Source organism: Meriones unguiculatus, chromosome 9 (genome assembly GCF_030254825.1).
Source record: "Meriones unguiculatus strain TT.TT164.6M chromosome 9, Bangor_MerUng_6.1, whole genome shotgun sequence".
In the NCBI taxonomy this organism is placed as follows: domain Eukaryota; kingdom Metazoa; phylum Chordata; class Mammalia; order Rodentia; family Muridae; genus Meriones; species Meriones unguiculatus.
Genome location: NC_083357.1, coordinates 69,281,425 through 69,307,015, shown reverse-complemented (window position 1 = coordinate 69,307,015; position 25,591 = coordinate 69,281,425). Strand labels below are relative to the sequence as shown.

The window sequence follows — 25,591 nt, the reverse complement described above, 5'->3', positions numbered from 1 at the left end:
GCGCATTGTTTCTCTTCTCTCAAAAAGGAGGTTCCATTAATAAAATTTCTTAGACCCCCAGGCTGTGAATAGCAGCAATGGTGGGAGTGGCTGTTGGGAAGAGCACACACTAAAGCATTCATCTGGGGAGGGGATCCAGTAGCTGCGGTAGAATATATAAAACTTCACAGCACAGGCTGGGGAGATGGCTTAGCAGTTTAAAGCACTTGCTTTTCTTTCCAAAGACCAGTTCAGTTCCAAGGTTCCAAGGTTCAGTTCCCAGCATTCCACGTGGTAACTTACAACAGTCCTTAACTTTAGTTCCAGGGTATTCAGTGTCCTGGGTTCTGGGGACATCAGACATACACACAGTACACTTACATACACAAAGGCAAAACACTCAAACCCGTGAAATAAAAGAAATTGTTAGAAAATTGTACAGCAGATAATAATTGAATAGACAGGCAATAAACTTGACAGTGTATGTTTTTAATGTTGGTTCAAAAACTTAAAACTAATAAGCCCAATCAGAGCTCCCCGGAGAGAGGCGTTATCAGTTGGTGCCTGGGAGAAGCAGCAAACTACAGACCGCTGCAGACAGGAAAGCCTATGTGCAGGAAAGGTGTGGGATACTTTCTTCTGTCGTCCTGTCTTGCTCAGTGGGGTGCTTTCTTTGCTATCTCTTGGGATCAAATTAACTTTCTTACATTTGGCTCTTAAGATTACCTGTCCCCTCAAGAATGCTTGTGCCTGCTGCTGTGTTGTACTAGCTCTAGTGGGCTTGGCTTATGGATTACAGAGGGCTCTTTTGACACTTAGTGTGGCATTTACAGGAGCAGTGACAGACACCAAGTTCTTTTCATTGGCATAACTGAACCTGTTTTGGTTTTGCCTTCTTACTAATATTTTTTGTTGTTGTTGTTTGTTTTTATGAGACAGGGTTTCTCAGTGTAGCCTTGGCTGTCCTGGACTTGCGTTTTAGACCAGACTAGTCTCAAACTCACAGAAATTCACCTGCCCCTGCCTTCCCAAGTGCTGGGACCACAGGTGTGTGCCACTGTGTCTGGTATGTTGTTTTGTTTTGAGACAGGGTCACACTGTGTAGCTTTGAGTGCACTGGAACTTGCTATATAGACTAGGCCATTTTCAAATTCACAGAGCTGTAAAGGTGACTTTTATTTGCCTGTTTCAGTTGTCTTCTTGGAGGCTTACTGTCTCTGTCTGCTATTCTAGGCCTAGTCCTGGAAGCGTCTAGTCTAGCCTCCTTACAATCTAACCTAGGCCTAGAATGTTTTCAGCCTCTGAAACTTACTGCTTAATAAGCTCACCCTTTCTAATTCTTTCTGAGCAACTGGGCTGGCTGTTCAGCTGTTCTGGATCAAACTCCTTTCCCAGCTGACTTACTCAGTCTGACTTTTCTCTAGGCTCCTGAATTGCTCTGCTTGGCCTCTTACTGACTCAAGCAATCTTTTCTAATCTTCTGGTTCCTTTTCATTCTCTGGCTTTTTCCATCTTTAACTGAGTTCTCTCTCTGTAACCTGTCTCCTCTTCTCTTTCCCTGCATTGCTTCTTAACTAGCTTCTTCTTCCTGTCTCTTCTCCTGAGTTAGGCATATCCTATTCTGTCAAACCTTTCTCTGATTCGTCACTGTTTCTGCCACTCAAACATAACTTTCAAACATGGGTGTGTCCTTCAAATTTTACATTCATTGCTTGGGATTAAAGGCGTATATCACCACGCCTGGACCTCAGCATTTTTTTTTTTTTTTTACTTGCTCTTTACCAGACTGGCCTTGAACTCAGAACTGCTTACCTCTGTCTCCTGGATCACACAGACCTAGAATGTCTTTGGATGAGATCTCTTGCCAGACAGCCTTGTTCTGATTCCTCTACATAGTGCTCTCCCAAAATCTGCCTCCCAAGTGCTGGTATTAAAGATGTCATCACCACACCCAGTTAGTGATAGATTATGTATTTGTTTTATATAATAATCGTACTCATTTGAAATTGAAATAAAGGTTCATCATTTCCTCCTTCCCTTTCTTCCTTCCAACCCTCCCTCTTGCTGTCTCTCAAATCCATGTCTTCTCTTTCTTTGTTTTTGAATGTGTGAAACAACACACATACACACACACACACACACACACACATACACTGCACAATCTGTATAATGTTGCCTGTATGTGATCTCAGGGCTGACCACTTGACATTGGAATAACCAGTTGGGGAACTCTTCCTGGAGAAGACTATTCTCCCACTGTAAGCATCCCCAGTCCTTGTCCATAGTTCTTTGGCTGCAGTGACGGTCCTCGTGCTTTTCCCCCTCCAGTGTTACCATTTTAATTGGTGTCATCATTGCTCAGGTCTTGTTTAGGCAGCCACCTTGATGAGACATGATGAGTGTAGCCTGTCTGACATTTCTAGGAGACACAACCTTCCTATTTCTGGCTCTCACTCCCCCCTTACTCCAAACACACACACTTACACAATGATTCCTGAGCCTTGGATTGAGGCATTGCGTGATATATCAGTTGGAACTGGGTACCATAGGATCTCCTGTTCTCTGCATTTTGATCTGTTGTGGTTTTCTGGAACAGTCTCCATTTGTTGCAAAGAGAACTTTCTTTGATGAGGGGTTTATCTTTTTATGCCATTTTAAGCTTGTAAAAACAATTTAGTGACTATATAGAGAGCTGTAATATACCACCTCCTCGGTGGTTTCCTCCATTATCACATTAGTGTTAAATATTAACATATAAATTACAACCAAAATGATATCACTAGATAATATAATCTAATGGGCTGCTAACTTATATGCAGTCCTACAGCTACCAAAACATTATTTGATGAAGGTCAGTGTTAAGGTTCATGCTCAGTATTCTATAGTTTGACATATGTATACAGATACTTATATTATCATTTACAGAATAGCTTTCCAACTGCAAAATGTCCCATGTTTTCCCTGTTCATCTCGCCTTCACTGTCCCTGAAGGTTTGGCAGCCATTGGCTTTCCTCCTGTCTTTTGTACTTTTATCTCTCCTGAATGCCATTTAACTGAATTCACAGTGTAACCTTTTCAGATTAGTTACTTTGACTTCATAATATGGTCTGGACAGTTTCTTATCATAGTTTAATGGCCGCTTTCTGTTATACTATTGTGTAATACCCCATTGTGTGGATGTTCTAGACTAGATCATTTGTCTAGTCTTCTTTTGAAACCTACTCCTTTTACTTTGGACACTTATGTGACCATTTTAAACCTGGTGCAGGGATCAGGGTGAATCCCAGCTCCATTTCGTGGTGTGCACAGTAAGAGAGTGACGCTGGGTCATGTTAGAAAGCAATGTTTAGTTTTGTAGGAGGAGGTTACCAAACTGTCTTCCGAAGTTTGTCATTTGAGGTTAGATATGATGCATCTTCCGTGGTAGAGGAAGCACAGGAGTGACTAATGCTGTTCAAAACTCCACATTTGCTCAGTTTCGGAGAATAAATGTGAGCTTCACAAGAAGGATGCTCAGCCCTGTATATGCTGCCACCAACAGAAAGATATTTTTTTCATGTAGTTCAACAGTTTTCTAATTTAAATTTACCTTCTCTCACTTCTATGCATTTGTCTTCTAAATGGATTGAATACACTTAAGATGTTGGTTAAGGTAATTTCAGGCTGGGCTGGCCTGCAGCTTGGTGATAGAGTATATGCTTATCTTGTGGTAGGCCCTGGATTTGACCCCTAGCACCACAACTAGAAGCAGAACCACTCACCAAGTCCCATAGAGTCTTTTGGTTTGGTTGGGTTTTGGTTGTTGGTTTTTCCAGACAGGGTTTCTCTGTGTAGCCTTGGCCATTCTGGACTTGCTTTGTAGGCCAGGTTGGCTTCAAACTCACAGAGATCTACCTGTCTCTGCCTCTCCAAGTGATGGGATTACAGGCATGTGCCACTATACTGGTCACCTGTAGAGTCTTAATCATAATGGTCTCCGTTTAGTTAGTCTCTTTTACTGCTTTAGATGTGTTTCATCTAATCTATGTCCGTGGGCTTTTGCTTTATGTTGGAGACTGAGAGACAACACAGAGATGCTGATGACATTATCTGAAACTTTCTATTATTTTCATTTCCCAAAGAAGGCTGACAAGAGTGATATAGCAGCCTGAGCTACAAGGAAGCCTGAGCTGAGAGCTTGGCTGGAAGCGGCTCCATGAAAGGCAAGGAAGGACAGACAGAATCGGCTAGTTGCAATATGCCAGTGGGCTTTATGCAATAGGCGTGTTTCTGAGTTGCTTGGTTACCCCCACCATGTTTAGAAAAGGGGAAGTAGTGGCTTGGTGTATATGTGTTAGGTGGTTGAAGCTGCAAAGTTGGAACTGGTTGGTTTGGTATAATAAGGGCTGCTCCTGCCATGCCCTTTATTATATCTGAGAATTGGCATCTGCAATCTGTTGCCTGTAGATGAAATGTTTAAAGGGCATAAAGCTAAGGAGATAGTAAACACGAAGAGAACCTGAGTTAAGGTCAAATTATGATAAATAATTTACGAAGTATTAAGTAATTAGAATTATAAACAAGTCAGGACAAACTGAGAGGATAAAATCTCCCAGACATTTCATTTGAATACGTGTGAGGATGGCAGGAACACCCACCAAGACAGGCCTCACAAGTCAGAAAGTAAACAGTAAGTAAAGTTTTATTGCTCATGCTTTGTGTCCATCAGAGGTTAGCTGTGGCTCTGCCTGAATTATCTTCAGTTGCTGCTGGTCACATTCAGATACAGGCTGATCTCCATTCACATTTCACTGGCCCCTAGCGGGCTGGGATTGTCTTAGTTTAGGGCAAGGTAGTATGCATTTAGCAGAAAGAGTCCTCTACAATAAGAGAGAACAGAAGTATCAACAGGTTTAGGATTTAAGAGGAAGGAGTATGAGAAAACTTGAAACGATTTTAAGGTCTCTGGGATGTGTCAACAGAGGCAATAAAAATGCCCCTACCATCCAAGCCCTTGCCTTGTGCCAGGCTAAGTCAAGCCATGTTGGCATTGTTTCCTCCATTCTTATGAAGGTCTTAAGAGACAGCATGAACATTTCCACTTTTTAGACAGTAGGAATCACAGTGATGTTTAGTTGTACTAGGTTAAGGCACGTAGCTTCTAAAAAGCTGAAAAGGGGATCAAACTGATTCCAAGCTTCCTAGTCACATGCCATGGTTTTAGTTGCCATAAAAATAAGATTGACAGACTAGATTCATGAAAGCTCTTACTTGAGCTGGAGATCTGAAATTACTAAGATATTAGAGGCAGTGAAGTCAATATGTGAGATTGTTTGGAATGAAGGCATTTGCATTTGCCATGCATGTAGGGGACATATTAGTAACCAGTGGTACAACAACCAAATAAGCAGGTCTGTCACTGCTTGGACGTGTTGGAGCTACTTGAAGCTGCCTATGGTATGTTGTTGCTTAGCTTCCCCCCCCCCCCACTTTTTTTTCCCATGGACTTTGGTGGGCTTCTTGCTTTCCCATTTGTTGTCACCATGGGCAGGTGCAATGTCAGCCACCTGCCACTGTTTTGGGCAAGCAAGCAGTAACAGAGTGCTAGCCCCATTTCCGTGGTTTCCAGGGAGCTGCTAGCCGAATCTGATTATGACAGCTTTTTGGGCATGAAACTTCTAAGGTGCCTTCATCGTTCTGTTCCCTCCAGTGGCTGTTGTGATTTTTAAGACTTAGTTTTCAAGGCTACCAAGAAGCTGAGGAAAGATAGAAGAGAAGAATCCAGTTTGAAGTGGTTCAGAACCCACTGCTCCCACCAGGATCCAGATGTTTCCTTGAGCAGAGGAAATGAAAAACAGCAGTAAAGTCAAGTAGAGATGTTTCCTTTCTTCTCCCCCTATTTCCCTTAAATAAAAGTAAAAGTTGTATTTCTAAGATGAATATTTGCTATGCTGTTGCTGTTTTATCTCCATGAAGGTTATGTGTAGTTCAGTGTAGTTAATTGTGTAGTTAAGATGTACTAGTAACAGAAATTCAGATATGGAAACTTGAGAAAGTGAACAGAGTTTTAAAAAGCAAATAGCTATACCCATTTAGTGAACCTTAGGGTTCAGATTCCTGAGACTCTAAAGTAATAGCATATACCTTTGAGCCCCAGAAGCCTAATGCAGACCCTGATCACAGATTTCAGTGCTGCTGAGCTTGTCCTTGCCTTATAGATTAAACTAGGTCATCTTAAGACCCTCCTTGGAAGCTCTGGGAAAGTTAGAATTGAAGCATTAAATGAGAATCTTAGCTCCCACTGGTTTATTTCTCTTTCGTGTCTACACCGTGCTGCTTTCAGTGGTACTTCATGAGAAAATAAAATGCCCATAAAAAAACAAAATCCCTTCCCAGGCCACAGAAGATGACAATGCAGCTACTCCTGATGAGATCTGATAGACTAAGATCAGAAGGAAGGAGAGGGGGACCTACCCTATCAGTGGACTTGGGGAGGAGCATGCGTGAAGAAGGGGGGAGGGAAAGTGGGATTAGGAGGGGAGGAGGGAGGTGTTTATGGGGGGATACAAAATGAATAAAGTGTAATTAATAAAAGTTAAAAAAAAATCCAAAAATCTCCATTATTGGATGTGGGGAGAAATCATAAGGACTTAAGTAATCCGTGGTCTTTTTAGCCTGACACAGTGGCACATACTTGTACTTCCAGTACTGGGGGTAGGGAGCAGAGATGGGTAGATACGTGGGCCTCATTGGCCAGCCAGCCGAGCTGAGTTCTAGGCTTTTGAGGAGACCCTTAAAAAAAAGAAACAGTGACTGAGGAGTGATATTTGAAGTTATTCTCTGGCCTCTATTTACATGTGAAAACATGTACACCTTCCTATATCCTTACATCACACACACACACACACACACACACACACACACACACACACACACTGAATGTCATTATCATTCAAAACCCTTTAAAACCCTTTTTATAGCCCATGGTAGCTCAGTGTCTGAATGGGTTCTCTAATAAGGGGAACAGGGACTATTTCTGACATGAACTCAACGGCGAGCTCTTCCACTCCCCTCCCACGAGGGAAGAGCAGCCTTGCTAGGCCACAGAAGAGAACATTGCAGGCAGTCCTGAAGAGACTTGATAAGCTAGGGTCAGATGGAGGGGGAGGAGGTCCTCCCCTGTTAGTGGACTTGGAAAGGGGCAGGGAGAAGACAAGATTGGGAGGGTAGGATTGGGAGGGAATGAGGGAGGAAGCTATGGCTGGGATACAAAGTAAATAACCTGTGATTAATATAAAAAATAAATTAAAAAAAGGAAAAAAAAAAGAAACCTTATACACATGGTTTGTATCGGATTGTGTTCCTCCCCCTAAAAAATTAGCTGCATATATATTCAAGTATTATCTCTGTGTAAAATGATGTTGATCTTGTCCTAATAGATATTAAATTTTTCTTATAGCTAGGTTAAATAACAAGGTAGTCAGGAAAATATTTCTTCAAATACTATTTTTGTTAGGAATTGACACATAAGTCAATTTCAGAAGCCTGTACAAAGGTAACTACTATTAGGTAATGTGTAAGGATCCTAAATAAAAGATAAAATTTCTAAATAAATAATGATGCCCCCAACTGCACAAAATTATAGATCAGTATATTGGATTGAATGCCCAAATTGATTAATACTTGCTAATGCTTGAATGTACAAAAATTTTTTTTCTTATTCCAAGGCTAAAACATGCCTGGAATTATCTTTTATGCCTCTACTCCTATTCTTCAGCCAGTATCAGTCCCAGGGTTTCAGGTGTATGTTTAAACATGTTGTGGACTCTTAATTATCTTTTCATCTATGTAACTCAGAAACTTACTTTAAAGCTAACATGGTTGGTAACCTTGACAGATGGAATAATGAATGCTTTTGGTACCAGAAAGCAGTTCATGTTCAGTGAAAACAGAGCCACAGATTGCCTGTATACAAAGAATCCTCTAGGAGTGAGTCATAGGATGAATTAAAGGTTTGAGGAAAGAAGGGAGGTTGGAATTATGCTTTAAAGGAAGAAAATGCAAATTAAGACCTCAGTGAGTCCGTGGGTGTGGTCTGCAGAACCACAAAACAAAACTTAACAAGAAAGTAAATACTAATTCGCCTTCCAGAAAGTAAGCATTAAACTGCCTTGCACTGAAAGGCCCGGGAGCTGGGACTCTCATACACCGCTGGCACTGTTTTGATGGAGCTATAGGCCAAGACTCATGTCAGACTTTCTAACTGTTAGATTTTGTACCTTCACTTCCAAGAGCTGGCAAAGGTATGTACTGTTGTGCTGAGAAGATCTTACACATGTATGTAAAGGCACATGCATACAACTATTTGTTGTTGTTTTTTTGTTTTTTGTTTTTTTTTTGTGTGTGTGTAAATAATTGGATGTGGTAGAAATGATCCATAGAAGGGAAAGAGGGATAGATTTTAGAGGATTCATGCAGAGAATGCTTGGATAATACTTACCAGTATTCTATTGCATGAATTTATATTAAGATAATGTTGTACAGGGGTAGTGTTGAGGTAAAAAGACTACATAAGCTAACCAAAACAACAATAGCAAAAACCAAAGAAGCATAGAAGGATGCAGGTGAAGGATATTTAAAGATGCAAAGATATACTCCAATTCACACACACATACCCTTACATACACACACACACACACACACACACACACACACACACCTGTAAACGTATGTCTGTCAAAAGAACATCTGACTAATATTGGTCAATATTAAAATTCTGGTTGATAGTGAGAAGTAGTGACTATAATACTTGCTACCTTTCCATTTATATGAAAGATTTTACAATGAAAAATCAAAGATATGAGATTATATATTTTAGGATAGATGATAAAGGTTTTTTCCTTAAAAAGATGTTTTCTCTTTTTTTATTTATTTTTTATATTAATTACAATTTATTCACTTTGTATCCCAGCTGTAGCCCCCTCCGTCATTCCTTCCCAACCCCACCCTCCCTCATCTCTTCCCAAGCCTCTCTCCAAGTCCACTGATAGGGGAGGCCTTCCTCCCCTTCCAGATGATAAAAGGTTTAAATGTTGTATTTTGACTTTTAGATTTGAGCTAATAACCAATAGGCAGTCAAAAAAGTTTTAAAGAATAGTTAAGTGAAATGAGAAAAATCCTTGAAGAAAATTATTTTGGCTTAGGAACAGGCAAAGGGGAAAGATCCAGGAAGATGCCAGTGACAGTGGTTAATGCTGTCAGCTTTAGAAAGCTGCTGGATCACGTGTGAACCATAGTTTGAGCTCCTGGTGGCGTTGCTACCCCTCGTGTGTGATTAGCTTTATGTTTGCACCAACTACAAAAACAATGCAGACAGAGCTCTCTTTGTAAAAGATTAGCTCCTGTTAAGACAGAGGTCATAATGCACATCTGTACTCCCAACACTTAGGAGGGCGAGGCATGAGGATTGTCTGAGTTTGAGGCTAGCTTGCACTACATAGCAATACCCTATCTTTAAAAAACATATAAACAAAATAATATCCTAGATTAGTAGTTAATACACAACTTATGCAAATTCTGAACTTGGGGAGACTTTGACAAGGAATCTGGCTGATGATTTCCTTGGGATCTAAACTGGTTACAGCAACACAGAGGTGCAAGGAGATGAGTCTTTGTACTGGTCTCTCAAGCCTCTGCTTTTGTACTCATAATGATTCTGCTACTTTCGTTAGATTTTCTGTAGAAGTTATAAAAGTTTATGTAGAACTAGGGATAGCAAGCCAGTCCTCCTATGAAAGGAATGGTCCTTCCCACATAGTCAGTTGCAGGGACACTGAATTGTGCAGGTAGTAGATTTAATCCCTTACTTGAACATTCTCAGGTTCTGCCATCCCCAGGGAACACATTTGTCTAGATTGAAAGATTGTGTGTTTTCTTTGAACATTCCTTTGTTGTTCTGAGTTCACAGCACTTCTTCAGTTCCAAACTAACACATACAGAATCATTAAATTGTTATTTTCAGTTTATTGGATTCGTTAAGTACCTTAGGATTCTTTATTGACTGTATGTTAAAAAAATATGTAATATAAATGCTGAGATTAAAAAGATGAAACGTTATTCAAATTGTAACCAAAACAGAGGTAGCAACTCTGTTTAACTGAACTATATATAGACTTTAAGGGGGGGCAGTTACTGGAGGAATTATCAATTTCGTAGTAGGAAAGGCTACTCTTGGGTCAGAGAGATGGATCAGTGGTTGAGAGCATGTTGGTTTTGGTTCCTAACACCCACATTGGACAGCTTACAACTTTGCCTGTAACCTGCGCTCCTGAGGGTCCTACACCCTCTCCTGGCCTTCACGGGAAACTGCACTCACATGCAGTACTCCACACAGACATATACACATAATTTTAAAATAAAAAACATTAAAAAAAATAGGCCAGTCTGCATGTAATAGTCCAATTTCCAAACACCCAAAAAGCTGACAGAATTTAAAGAAAGGATAACCAAGTAAACAAAAGTTCTTTACAAATAACCAAATATTTAATAGGTTAGGTATATAACACAAAAAGGCTTACAATACTGAAATCAAGAATGTAAGGTCTTATAAATAGAAAAAGGGTAATAGAGTTACACAATTGCCAACAAATTGTCTTCTATATGAACCAGACCAATATCTATAAGGATGTAAAAGAAATTCAATGAATCAAAAAAAAAATCAGTCTGAGTAGAGAGACTGGCAAATCAAATAAAGAAAATTTGTGTGTGAATGTGTGCGTGCAAACACATATAAATTAAAAATGTCCCAAAGGGAAGGCCTGGTGGCTTCTCCCATGAATTCCGTCAAATGTTTAAGTCAGACAGAATCATTACAGGAAAACTATAGGTCAGTGTTTTCTCTTTATGAATGAAGATACAGAATCTTAGCAGATCCAGTCAAGTAATAACTAAGGTGATAATACAGGACAGCTAACAGGCGCCTGTGGCTACAATGTACTGCAGAAAAGGAGCGAGAGCCCTACAGGTTAGTTGATAGGCTCCGAAGTATGTGATTGGACTCAGTTCCCTGTTCTGATGAAAATAAAACAACATCCATTCAGGTGGAAAGCAGTGTGGAGGAGCTTTTTCCATCTTGAAAGCATGCATATTCCAGAACTCAAGTTAACTTTACAGTGAAAACTGAGCACATGCCCCTCAGCTTGGGATCAGGACGTAGATGTATATGGTAACAAATGCTGGTAAACATGCAGAAGTTGGACTCTTCATTCATCACTGGTAGGAATGTGGGCTGTTAAGTCCACTTTATAAAACAGTCTGATGTGTCCATGTTAAAAATGATATAGCATCATTTGTAACAGAGAAGATGACAGCATTTTAAATGTCCACAAAACAGACAAAGGGATACACAAGATGTTTGTATGTGTACAATATTATTCAGCCACAAACTAATATGAAATATTTCAGTATCTGCTACCCCTGAATGGACTTAGAAAACATGTTGAATGAAAGAAACCAGTCATGAAAATCTATAGAAGTTCTGAGTTAAAGAACATGAGAAAGCAGCTTGGTGGTAGAGCACTTGCCCAGCATGTATGGATTCCCAGCACCAGGAAGAACTTACTGCTTATGATGGTGGTTGGTTTGGTAACTCTGTATTCTAAGAAGTACTGAATTCTAAATATGATAGGATAAATTTTATGGTAACTGGGTTACCATAGATTCTAAAAAGGCCTGAATTCTAAATATGATAGCATAAATTTTATGGTAATTGAGTTAGTAAAAACACTTTAAAACACATCTCCCTTTTATGTTTACATAATTTGAATATGGTTGTTAGTGATAACGGTTACACTAAGTGTCCATCTATCTCTTACAAGTGGGTTAAAGCTGTGGAGCCATTTTTCGATTATACCCTGGATAGATGATAGTTTCCAGGTTTATGCTAAGTGCCTTGCACACAGACACTGTCTACTTCATTTCACGTGTGTGTGTAAGTGAATAGACTAATAATTCTTCAAAGCCACAGATACAGATTAACCAGAACTATAACTTTCCAAACAAAGTAAATTTAAAAAGAACCTGCTCTGAAATTCTACCAGCTAATGTCGGATGATCCAGAACCAGATGCTACTACAGTTCTTTGTTGGTTTAGTTGCTATGGTAACCGGATACATTCATGTACAATGGGAAGCTTCTTGTACATTGGCTAATTTGATATTGGGGTTTGAGGTGGACATTGATGAGTATAACTCATAAGTAGTTATAGCTTTGCCATTTTACCTCAACACATGTGTATTCTTGGTAGTTCTAAAATTATATAAAATGATGCTGGAATAGAGTTTTATAGGCTTACTTACTAGACTAAGCACAAGGACAGTCTGAAGTCCATTTTGTCTTTTGTCAATGAAAACTAACTATGTTTAGTTGGAGCAGAAGCTGCTGCATTTCACAGCAGCTGTTGACAGCTGTGGTAGCAGCAAGTGAAGACATTAAAGAAGATGCATGCGACAGTAAGTAAAGTCTTATGGTGGCAGGAAGGACTTTGCCTACATGTCTGACCTAACACTTCAGTCCAACTTCATGATTCTTATCTAACTCTTACGTGCTTCTAAGATTAGGGAGTAAGATGCTGAGCTGTCTAAAAATGGATGCTCAGGGAATAAAAACTATGCGTTTAGTTTTAAGCTTAATTTAGCATTATTGACCTTTTTAAACTATAGAATACTTTTTATTAAGTCTAGTTATCTGTATTTTGAAATAATAACCATGGATTTCAGTGAAAATGTTGAAAGTAACTTTTCAGAACTATAATTAGGATACTAACACTTAAAATATGTATTTATCACTGGGGTCATTTTAGCTTATAGCTTGTATTAGGGTTTTTTACTGCTGTGACCAGTCACCATGACTAAAAGCAAGTTATGGGGGAAAGGGTTTATTTTGCTCACATAAACAGTCCATTGAAGGAGGCCAAGGCAGGAACTCAGACCAGGAACCTAGAGGCAAGAGCTGATGCAGAAGCTATGGAAGGGTGCTGCTTACTGGCTTGGCCCTAATGGCATACTCAGCCTCCTTTCTCATCGCACCCAGACCCACTAGCCCAAGGGTGGCACCACTCACAATGGGCTGATCCCTCCCCCAATGATCACTAATTAAGAAAATGCCCTATAGGCTTGCTGATAAGCTAATCTTCTCACTTTTAATTGAGAATAATGTTTTTCCGTACAATATATTCTGATCATGGTTTCCTTTTTCTTATTTCTTCCCAGGACCTCCCTCCCTCTCTATCCAACCAACTGTCTCTCTCTCTCTCTCTCTCTCTCTCTCTCCTTCTCTCTTAAAGCAATCCAGAATAAAAAATAACAAAGAAAATACACAAGAAACATAGACATATACACACAACTCCTCCCACCAAGCTCCCGCCACAAAAAAATCAGATACCATAATATACAAGTAAAAGACCTGTAAGACAAAACATGAACAAAGTGACGAGACAAAATGCCTACAAAAATATCATTGAAAAAATATAATTTTGTGTTGGTCATCAGCTGCTGAGCATGGGGCCTGCCCTTTAGTTGTTTTAATATACCCAATGAGACTCTGTTGCAGAAAATTGATTTTTCCTTTTTAAGTGGATGTCAGTTGGAGATAGCTTCTGGGTTAGGGGTGGGGACTCACAATCTGAGACCTCATGTGGCTGGAGCCTGTGTGGGCCCTCTGCATGCTGCAACAGTTGCTCTGTGAGTTCACGTGTGCATCAGTCCTGTTTTGTCTAGAAGACATGGTTTCATTGGTGTCATCCATCTCCTCTGGCTCTTACAGTCTATCTGCCTCCTCTTCTGCATAGCTCCCCGAGCCCTGAGTTTGATGAAGACATCCCATTTGGGACTGTAAGTTCCAAAATCTCTTACTTTCTTCACATTGTCCAGTTGTCTATTTATGGAGGCGTTTTCTCAATTGAGGTTCCCTCCTCTCAGATGACTCTAGTTTTTCAAGTTGACACAAAAACTTGCCAGCACATAGCTTATGTTTATTGCTAAGATAATCGTATATGGTAGCATTTTATTAGGACAAGGTTTGTAGAGTCCTTATATCTGTTGTTTTTGGTCTATTGTAATATGAATCAGACTTTATGACCATTAAGAGTTGTGAGTTAAATTACACTGTATGAAATTGTGTGAGAGATTTTAAGAAGCCATATTAGGTAATTGGGGAAAAAAATTAGGATTAAGTTCTGTATCTCAAGTCAAGTTACCATTCTTCATAAAACTAAAAACCACCTTAGAATATATTAGTTTGATAATTTTCCTTAATATTTAAAAATCATAGTCTATGGACTTAAATGAAATATTACATCATCTTGCCTATGTACAGATTGATAGGATCTAGATAAATGCAATACAGTCTGATTCAGAGAATTTCTCTTATCAAGTCAGTCTAGTGACTGGTATAAGTCACTAATATATAAGTGTATAATAATGTATAAATAATATAAACTTACTTTGAGGTAATAATATAGCGTGTGTAATGAATGTACCTGCTTGATTTCTCAGAGAATTCAGATAAGTTTGAATTTGGATGTAGTGAAATTGTAGTTGTTTTCAGGTGAATAAATCTAGGCAACAGTCTGAAGTAGAATTTTGGTCTTAGGGAATCCAGAATTCAGTCTTTTGTTTTCACTGATCTGTTTTAAGTGCTCAGTAGCCCCATTAGGTGGGAAACCTTCATATCTGATGCCACAAGTGAAGAACATTTCTCCTTGCAGTTCTAGGGCAGGCACTGCTGCAGCCAATGAAAAGATTGGCCATTTGAGGCTGGACTACTATCAGTTTAGCACACACGGCTTTCAGCTTCTGTTTTTGTCATTGCAGTACTCTGGTAGTCTAACTGTAAAAATAACAATGACATTTTATGAAGTGTTGTATTGTGTGTGTATTGGGTGTGGCAGTGTGTAAACAGTTGTGCATGTCGAGTGTTACAGGGATCAGCCTGAAGTGAAGTGTCCCTTAAAAGAAGGCTTAATTCTGACTTCAGGTGTCTGAGCCTTGAAAGACAAGTAAGGTTTCTTAGAGAAAGCCACGTTCCCAGTTGTGAAAGTCCAGAGCACCCCATTGAGGGAAATGTCAGCAGAAATCACATCGTAAATATTTGTGCTAGAGAATAGTATATAAATAATACTTGGACTAGGACATGAAAGTGAGGCTGCTGAGTATTGGGACACTAGATTAAAAAAAAAGGAGGAGATGAATAGCTAGAAAACTAGAGGAGCAGTGAGATCTTTAAACAGGTAGTTAAGAATAACGTCACTGGAGTAATACTTAGAGAAGTACAGCTGTTTTCCTTGTGCAAAGAAGGAATTAAGACCCAAAAGCATGCAGAGGGAAGTGCATATGGATTCTGGACCAGTTCAGAAGAAATCTTATGTGTTTTCTCGTCTATATGCTCTCATGTGTAATTGGTCCATTTTGCAAGAGGCAAGTCCTTCAAGCAACAGATGTATACTGATAAAATCAGTGACGGCTGTTATACATACAGTTTTCATAACAACACACTGAGGTTGTACTTAGTAAATATCAGTCACTGTCCTAAACATTTGGCATATCTAACTCATCCAAGCATCACAGTGACCCTGTGAGTACCGAATTACTTAATGACGTTTAAGCATAGAAAGGAATAAATAGTTGATTTTTTAAGCTAGCCATTGTATAAGTATCAACTATTAGTCAAGGATGCAAGACTCAAAGATGTTCTCACTTGTGTTATTCTCAACCACTCCCCAGAAAATGCAAAAAAGCAGTTGGAATAGGGGAATAAAAGGATTAGACTGCTAATATTTGTGGATTTTTGTAATAAGAGTTACTGTCTGAATTCTGTACTCTGCTTATGGGAAGAGGTGCTTCCAAGTTCTCCATCTTTGCATTTTAGACTGTGTTGATGAGCTCTTTAAACAGGTAATTATGTTAACAACAATACCACTGGGTAAGTCTTAAAGCAATGTAGCTAGTTTCCTTGTAAGGGAATTAAGATCCAGATACATACAGAGGAAAGAGGAGCCAGAGCCTCAGAACAGAACAACCCTTATCTTGATCTCAGGCTTCTGGCCCTTAAAGTCAGGACAAGATCCATTTGTGTCTTTCATTCAACAACCCTAATAGACTGACAGAGTATCCAAGAAAATGCATTATAAAGACTAGAAATATATACACATATAATGCAATATATATGTGTGTATATACATACATATGTAAGTGTATATGCATATACATTGCATTCTGAACCAGCTTTCTTGCCTTACTTACTGAATCTCCTACAGAATTTCAGAATAAGAAATGTAAACTGTTTATTCACCCCAGACCTAAGTTAATGTCAGTAGAGAATGCAAATCATGAGCTTTTGAAGTGAAGAGAAGAAAGCTGTTACTCCTTCAAAATTCATGCCATCTAGAAGCATTTAAAATTTCTTTCCAATAATTTAGGTTTATAGATGTTTAAAACAAAATGGTGACTTCTTTTGAATTAATGGATCGCTAAGAATTTTACAATTATGTAGATAACTCAAAATAAAGTTTCAGTTACTAGAGTATATAGATATGAACCTTAAAATTACTTCCCAAATCCAAAACTTCATTTTTATTAACCATACAAAACAAATTACTTAAAAGGACTTTTAAAAATTAGGCATTGTGTTCCCAGCATTTGGGGGTGCTGAGTGAGGAGAATTGCTGTTTGATGCCAGAGTGGGTTACATAATAAGGCTTTCTTTAAAAAAACAAAACAAAACTGAGTTACATAGACCATAGAGATGTTTCCCTGCATATGTTGTGTGTGTGTGCGTGCACTCACATAGTACATATGTGTCCAGACACACATACATATACATATTATGTGCAGATTTTGCCATTAACGTATTCAGTGGCCAGATTTGCAGCCCTATCAGTCTGATTTTTTGTTACATCTAATGGAATATTTTTGTGTGCTGTATAAGATTATATAATATGTGTTAAGATGTGTTATTTACAAATATGCTGAAAGCAGTGCTAGGACATATTTTGTCTGAATTTTTAAAATGACAGAAAATTACCTGGTAAAATAACTTGTCTTTTACTTCTATTTCTTCTCATTCTTTTACCTCCCCTTGCTTGCCACATCATGCTATTATTTATAATGAGATCACAGAAATTCTGTTTTGTTTGTAAATGATCCTTGTAAAATGACATGTGAAGAAGATAATTTGAGAAAGATAATTTGATGATAGGTAAATACTGTATTTTGGAACTTGTCAAAAACCTTTTGATTCTTGCAGACACCTAAGAGGAGGCTTAGTGTGTCGCAGGAACCCCATTCAGTGTGGACCTTGTTTGACCTCCGGGGTTAGTGAAACACTCATACTTCTGTATGTAGTAGTGTCTTTTAACTGTACATTTTCAAATTGTTTTTAAAAATAATTATCCGATTGCTATTACTGACCGGGATAACTTGAGTCCTGTAGCTTACTTTGTTAGCCATGTTATGAAGACAGTGTTTTGTCTCTTTTGCGTAATGCTCTAACTCTGTTATGTAGAAGAGAACTTCAAGAGTTAGTAAATGTTTAAGTGAGTTCCACATGCTTCCCAGTATTATTGGTTCACCCCTCTGTTCCCTGCACAGAGGTCTGTTAACATACTGTGCTAGGGTGCAGAGTTTTATAAACAAATCAGGGTACTTGTTCATTCCAGTAACTGTGGAAATGACACACTATAACATAACAAAAAGGCTTGGAAATGGTTGCAGATGATGAAAAGTGCTAAGCAGAAAGTGTCAGTGTGATGATGAGAATGTAGAAGGTGGTGTGTCACAGAGTTTGTTGCCCAGATAGGATTTCTCTGGGGCACTGTTCAGAGAATGCAGAGGAAGAACCAAGGAGCCAGTGTTGGGAAGAGGTTGAATGAGCCATTATTTTAATATTCCACTAGATAAAAATTGCATGGAGACTTACTTTAAAACTACCTACGTTACTAAAACCTTCATCTTCATGACTATGAATCTTCTCTAAGAATTTTACTAGCATATATTAATTATATAGAATAATTGGTTTCATTATAACATTTTCATACTTGTATGTTTTGAGCAGCTTGGATATTTTCCCTTCTTGGATATATGCTTACTTTTGGTACCTTTCATAATGTTGCAACTGTCTGTCCTCCATTCTTTCATTTCCTCATTCATTATTTCTGTTCTTATTTTGTTCCTTATTTTTCTTCGGCTTAATTCCAGTATTATGAGCTAGACACATAATGTATTAAATTTCCAGACCTCCTGAATTATCTTTTCATAACTACAGTTTTGTCTGCATCCTACCTTTCAAAAAATGGGGTGGATGGTACCAGGATTAAACCGAGGGCTTGTGAATGCTCCGCAGGGCTCTGCCTTAGCCCCAGCCCCAAGCTGCACACTTTAAATTCTGTTTTTGTTAGTAGTTTCTTTTCTAGTTCTTGTTATAATTTCTTCCATGAATTATTGTAATACTTCTTTCACGATCTTAAATGAAGCTCATTAATAGTGCTGTTCAGATATTATATGTATTATTCTGTTTCTCCAGAGCAGTAGTTCTCAACATGTGGTTTCTGACCCTATTGAAGGCTGAGCAAGCTTCCTTTTTTTTTTTTTTTTGTTTGTTTTTTTTTTTTTTCTTTATATAGGTTTCCAGCAGAAGGTGTAGCCCAGATTAAAGGTGTTTTCTTCTCATCTCAAAAGATCTGGATTAACAGTGTGTCTTCACACCTCAGAAAATCTGGATTAAAAGTGAACCTTCTCAGTTCAAATGATTTAGTTATAAAAAGTCCCTCAGGCGTACCCAGCCACTTGGGCTTTAGTGAAATACAGATGCAGTCAAGTTGAGAACAAAGAATAACCTTCACATTATGTTTACTGGATGTTTTTTTGTCTTGTTTTGGTAGTCAGTATTGAGATTGCCTACCATATGGCTGGTGGCATAGCTCATGATAGAGATCCTGCTTCCATACATGAGAACCCTGGTTCAGGCTTCAGTGATCTAGCAAACAAGAACACCTACCAGAATGGGGAACTAAAAATATAAATATGTATTTTCCTGTCTGCACCTGCTCCCAGTCCACCCACAAAATCTGTTTCTCCTTGAGCCCTGCTTTTTACTTAGCCTCTACAAAGTGGCTTTTTAGTAAATAATTTTTAAATAAACAAATGAACTTGACTTACTCCTTTTTTTTGTTAGAATTTCTATAGGACTGTTTCTCTTTTATTATTAGGATATTAATTAGTTTCAGTGTATCATGTTTGATTTTCTTAGTTTTATTTCTTTTTGTCAGTTTTATAGTGAATAGTTATAGAAACTATTCATATTTTAGAGGACCCCACAGCATAATTAGTGTATATCGTAGGTATTCAGCACAGCTTGATTCAGTAAATATGAACAGTTATTGCTTAATAATATACTACATTTTTAGGCATATGGGAAAATATCGTGATAGTTTTGACAGGTTGTTTAGATAATTAGCTAATGTTTTCTCACATTACATCCTAATGCTTAATTCACTTGTTTGGGGCAGAATTTTAAATATTTTTAAAAGAGGAGAAACCATAGATGCACTAAAAAACATGAATTGTTTTGATTTAAATAACCATGTCATAAAAAGACTTTCATAGCACAAAATGAAACCCAACAGCTACACAGAGAAAAATATGCTATGAGAATTTCTTTACAGGCTCTAATGTAGCAGGATATAGTTTTATTTTGAAAATGAAGAAAATAGATTTTTTTTTTTTTTTTTTTTGACAGTGAGCTCTTACCAAGCACTAGATTATACTCAGTAACCTACGGAAAGACGGGCAAAGGACAGTAAGAAATAGTTTGAGGAAAAAGAACTAGAAATTACTGATAAACATACAGAGATAATTCAAGAGAATAGGAGGTATGCGTGCTGCTGAGAAAGATCCTCAGAAAGGTTGAGCCTTCTTCCCACGTGCACCTTCAGCTGTCCCTGATGGTGCAATAACCCAACTCCTAACGTGATGTCTGGAATCAACCACTGTTTCTTTGCTTGCCCAGCTGCTTCTGCTCAGGACTCAGCAGGACAGTATCTCTGCTGGCCTCCCTTAGAGGTACCCTTAGGTCTTCCGTCATCTAGAGAACAGAACGAGGCTGGGTTGCAAATCAGCAGTGGGCTGTCCAGGAGCTCTCTTTCTCCACTTCTGAGTCTTTGAAGAGACTATTTGGACTTGTTTTCCATGGGATCCAGAGGGAACTTTTTGGCTCAAAGCCCATGTTTCTGATAACATGACCAAGCCCAGATTTGGCCCTGGGGACTGCACAGGATGTAATACCAGCAAGTATGGTTCATTGGAGACCACCACTACAACATACTTCCTCAGAGTGCTTTATATTGCTGACTTTGTTGTTATTGTTGCCAGTATCACCTCAGTGGACACTCCACTATGGATTCATTCTCCCCCCCCCCCCCCGCTTTTATATCCACCTAGAATAAGGTAAACGTTGGTATTTAGTAAATTTTTGTTGAGTGAATAAGTATGGTCAGATCTAGCTAGTTTATGTTAAACTGGTTTGTAGTAGGAGAAGCAGCAAGTGTTTTTGTGTATATAATAAACATGACAGTTCTTTTAACCAGAAGTTAAACTTGTAAAATGATGGGGTGTTTTCTTGACTTCTTCCTGATACCTTCTTTGTTCTTACTGCACTCTTAGTTCAGAGTTGCAGACCTGGCCGGATGAGTAGGAAAATGTCAAATTACTTGGAAACCATAAAATATTCCATTATTTTTATTCAGGTTATTAAAGCTATATTATTTGGAGCCAAATTTTGGTTCTACGTGTTATTCTAAGCCTGACACAATAAAATATAGTAGCAAGAATGCTCATCTGCAACTCTGAACTAATGTTGAAGACAGTATTGGGAAACAAACAGGTTTTACGTCACTTTGAGACCTCACCCCCCACAGACACACACACTTGTTGGACTCATTGGCACACGCCAGTGTAATAGTTATTGCTCCTGTTTGTGTGACAAAATACTCAACAAGGGCAGTTTCGGGAAGAAATGCTCTATTTGAGCTTTCATTTGAGGGTTTATTTTGTCATGGTGGGGAAGTCATGATGGAAGTCTGAAAAGTCTAGTCACGTTGTTTCCCCAGGGGCAGAGTTAGTACACTTGGGCAGGGTTTGCGTCCTGTTTTAGTCAGTCAGTCCAGGATTGTGAGCATGTCTCCACCAAATTCAGGGTGGGCGTCCCATTCTCAGTTAATCCTTTCTGGGAACAGTTGTTCAGACACCTAGAGGTGAGTGTCCTTGTGATTCTACGTCTTAACAAGTTGGTGATCAGAACATAGAAAACTACTACAAGTTCATGTCTTTTCAACTTGACAACCAAATAATAGCAACACTCCACCTTGGGTTCCTAAAGTCTAATGTTCCTCTCGTAAAGCAGTTTGCTTCTGGTCCATCTTTAAAGTCCCCAAATTCTTTAATCATCCCCAACAGTTCAGAAGTCCAAAGTCTCTTCTAAAACACTTGAGCAATCTCTTAGCTGTGAGCTCCTAAGACACAATTATATACTTCCAATACACAATGATGTAGAACAAACATTTCTGTTTTAAAAGAAGGGGAACATAGAACAGATTAGACCAGTGGTTCTCAACCTTTCTAATGCTTCGATCCTTTAATTCAGCTTCTCATGTTGTTGTGACCCCCAACCATAAAATTATTTTCATTGCTATATCATAGCTGTAATTTTGCTACTGTTACGAATCATACGGTAAATACTTGATATGCAGGATGGGCTTAGGCAACCCCTATGAAAGGGTCATTCCATCTCCAATGGGAGTTTCGACTCACAGACTGAGAACCACTGAATTAGATGAAAGCAAGACTGAAAACCAGTAAGGCAGAAACTAAACCCTGTAACTCTATGATAGAACCATCTTGGGGTTGATTCTAAAGGCCTGAGTAGCACTAATCTCATCCCTCTATCTCTGGTGCCTGCAGCACATACAGCTAGTGTGCCCCATGCTCTGCCGCTTTTCTTGGGAAAAATCTTATGATCCTGGTGCATCTAGCGTCCTGGTCTTCATTGTAACTTGGGCTTCTTCTTCCCACCTTCATGCAGTGGCCTCTCATGGTCCCTTTACAGAGAATGTAGCCCTATTACACACTGTGTATACTTAGTGGCTTTCTGGAATTGTATCAAAAGATGACCTTTTGCATCTTTTGTGCCTGCAAAACCAGCACCTTGTGGACATTGCTGCCATTTCTGTTGCTAGCTGAAGCTGTCCCCTGCTCCCCTTGAGCCATAACTGCAGAAACCTCTATTTTCTGACCCTTGGGAAATACCAAGGATGCTATTTGTGAACAGGGGACCCCATTCACTGACATTCTCAGTCCAGGTTCACTCATTTCAAATCAACTTGTGTTTTCACAAAACCTCCAGTGGGTAAGGAGTCTTGCCCTCAGGCACCTTTCCTGTTCCAGTGAACAAGAGGATTCCCTTTGGTAGTGCTAGTGTCGCAACAGAACTATTTATCTATAGCTTTAAACTTGATCACACTCCTTTCCTTGTCAAACTTCACATTTTTTCTATATTTTGCTCTTTGTTGTGGTAGAGCTAGGTAAGAACAGAAAGCAACCTGAATGCTATTCTGCCTTGAAACTTTTCTGCCAAATAAATCAGTCCATTACTTTTTAATTTAGCCTCATTTAAGTTCCCAGGACACAGGCATAATGAAGACAGGTTCTTTGCCAGAATATGACACAAATGCCCTCTGGACAATTACACTTTGAATGGATACAGCCTATTATGCAGGAACACGAAACAGTTGCTCATGTCACATTAGACACTCGTATTTATACATCTGCTGAATAGATTGTCCTGTGGCATTATAATGAAAACCAGGTAAAAATTTAATCGCCACCTTACAAATTTAAAACAGGAAAAATTAATTGTAATATTTTTTACATAGTATATTCTTAAATACTCAGTCAATGTGAAATAAACATAAAAGCTGCTAATGATTTGTTTCATACTGTTAGGGTTTTTTTGGTCCTAAATGCTTTTGAAATCTAGTATATAATTTACTTACAACATACCTACATAAAAGCACATTTTAAGTGCTTGATTGCCTACATCTAGCTAGCAGCTCTTTTCACTAGACCACAAACTATGAGAGAAATTAAATATGGAAACAATAGCAAATATAATAAAGGAAAAAGACAACATTGACTATAGGAAAATAATTGTAGCAAAATAAAAGGAGAAAACAAGGTGAGAATGTTTACAATGTGAGAATGTAGTAAGATATTATTCTTAATATAAAGCATTTATTTACATTTCCAGGAGTACTTGAAAGCCTAGAAAATAAATGGTAAGGTGACATAATCAGGGATATTGCAAGAGTTAGTATCAAACATACGCATGATAAATAGAGAAGTGTAATTTTCACTGAAGGCGTGTTATTCAGTGGTAGATTGCTTGTCCATCATGTGTGAAAGCCCTGCTTTGATCCTGGCACTGAAAAACATGGAGATTAAGATTTGTCAAGGTGTCCGAGATTATAAAGCTACATATTCAGAATATAGTGAATGGTGTTCTCACAGACTCTGAGAAGGGCAGTAAGGTAGCAGAGCCCTTTAAGCTAATCTAGTAAGCGGCACCAGAGGTTGTTTGCGAGGTCTCTGTCCTAAGGAAATGAAGCCAACTAGAGAGGAAGAGGCCACATACAGGAAGTGCTCACTCTTCTGCCTACAGTCAGGGGAAAATTGCAGACTACTGGAATTCCCATCTAAGGGAAGGCTGAGTGGTTGGTGAGGTAGTTGCTCAATGGGACAATGGAAAAGTATAATACGAAAGTCCTTTTAGAATATTACAGTGTCTTATATAAAATTTAGGAGAGACATAACACTAAGAATTTTATCAAAATTCCAACTATTTTAGGACTCTAAACTCCATTTTTCCAGTTTCCTGTTTTATCAAGTTTCAAATGTCATAAAATTAGTATATATTTTACTTATAAATGGTGGAATTAAATTTACATTTTCACATATAACTTAAGATTTCATTCTAATTCCAGTATTCTCTACTTACCTGCTCAATAGTGTGCCACGCTGTGTTAGACTATAACACACTCCTGTGTGTAGTCTGAGGTTTGACTTTATCGTTGTTGCTGAGTGAGATTTCTTCTCAGTATGCCTGGCATTAACTTATTTCTCTGTTTTCTTTCTTTCTTTCTTTCTTTCTTTCTTTCTTTCTTTCTTTCTTTCTTTCTTTCTTTCTTTCTTTCTCTTTCTTTCTCTTTCTCTCTCTCTCTCTCTCTCTCTCTCTCTCTTTCTTTCTTTCTTTTTTCCTTTCTGGCCTGATTCTGACCTCTTGAAAGGTAAAATAAGCACAGTGTATAATCTCCAGTTTTCTAAGGTTAAGTAGCTCACAGCTACTCACTTACCAGCTACATATTTTTATATGCTGATTTGCTCTTTTATAGTTTTGATGAATTCTTATTTCCATTGTTCCAAGGTTATCCTGGTACAAGTTAATCCAGGGGAAGCATTTACAATAAGAAGAGAAGATGGCCAGTTTCAGTGCATTACAGGTAAGAACAACAGTTTGCTACATTTTCTAACAGAAAAGAAAATCCACTTTTTGTTTTGTTCTGTTTTTTGTTTTTCTGGTAAGTAACAGTGAATGAGCTTGTAGTTTCTCTCTTTGTCACTATCACATGAGTACTTAGTCATTTAACTATTGCAGTAGAACTATTAGTCTCTGTTTCTTGATTTGTCTAACTATAAAATTCTATTGTATACATTTCTTTAATAAAAAAAAAAAAATGTAACCGAATCTTGCATTTTGAAGACTGCCAGGGCCTGCAGTCTTGGAAAGGTCCATTCTGTTTTCTAGTCTTGTTTTATTTCCCCACCAGTGTTGGTTCCCTAAGACTGTTTATTAGCTACAAACCTGTCTTGTCCAGTCAGCAGGAGTTTCCCCAGATTCATCCCTGTCACCACACTTCAGGCTGTTCAAACACAACTGCTTTAAACTCAGTCCAGATGTTGTGCAAGATTCCCCATACCCTTCCTTTACTGACCATCCCTTTGGCATTTTAGACTCGGTATTTGTCAGCTGTGGGGAGTCTCCCCATTAATTAGAATGGGTTTAGTACAGTATCTATCCTCTGCCCACTAGTCATTTCTTGCCATAAATTATGACATAGAAATCTCTCCAGACATCACCAAATTCCCTTAGAGTAACAGAACCACCTCCATTTAATGAGAATTGTGTTTATATATGAAAATGAGGGCAATAAAAGGTACTGGTTAGGGTGATCTCTTCATCCAGTGATGAAATGAGCCAATTCAAGCCAAATTAGAGTATATAAATTTCAGTTTTAAGGGGCAGCTCTCTGGTGGGTTCACTGCCCTCACAGGAGGGGGTCAGTGGAGTTGCCTTGCAGAGAGAGAGAGAGCAAGACAGGAGAGAGGAAAAGACATGAAAGAGAGCCAAAATGTCTGGATTATACATTGAAGAGCCTCTGGGGGAGAGGAAGCCCCACACCTGGGCTGGAAAGTTCAGGGCAGAAAGGTATGCTCGCTTGTCTTATAACAAGTAGGGACTGAGAGATGC

General features: G+C 38.6%; 1 protein-coding gene across 3 annotated transcripts in view; it reads left to right on the top strand.

Moving 5' to 3' along the window:
- The window catches only part of Fndc3a (fibronectin type III domain containing 3A), a 149,076-nt gene that overhangs the window by 25,395 nt on the left and 98,090 nt on the right, over positions 1-25,591 (top strand). For all 3 annotated transcript variants that reach the window (XM_060391429.1, XM_060391428.1, XM_060391430.1), the window contains exon 3: positions 24,488-24,563. In XM_060391429.1, the coding sequence (XP_060247412.1) occupies positions 24,488-24,563 (76 nt within the window). The remainder of the gene's footprint in view (positions 1-24,487; positions 24,564-25,591) is intronic.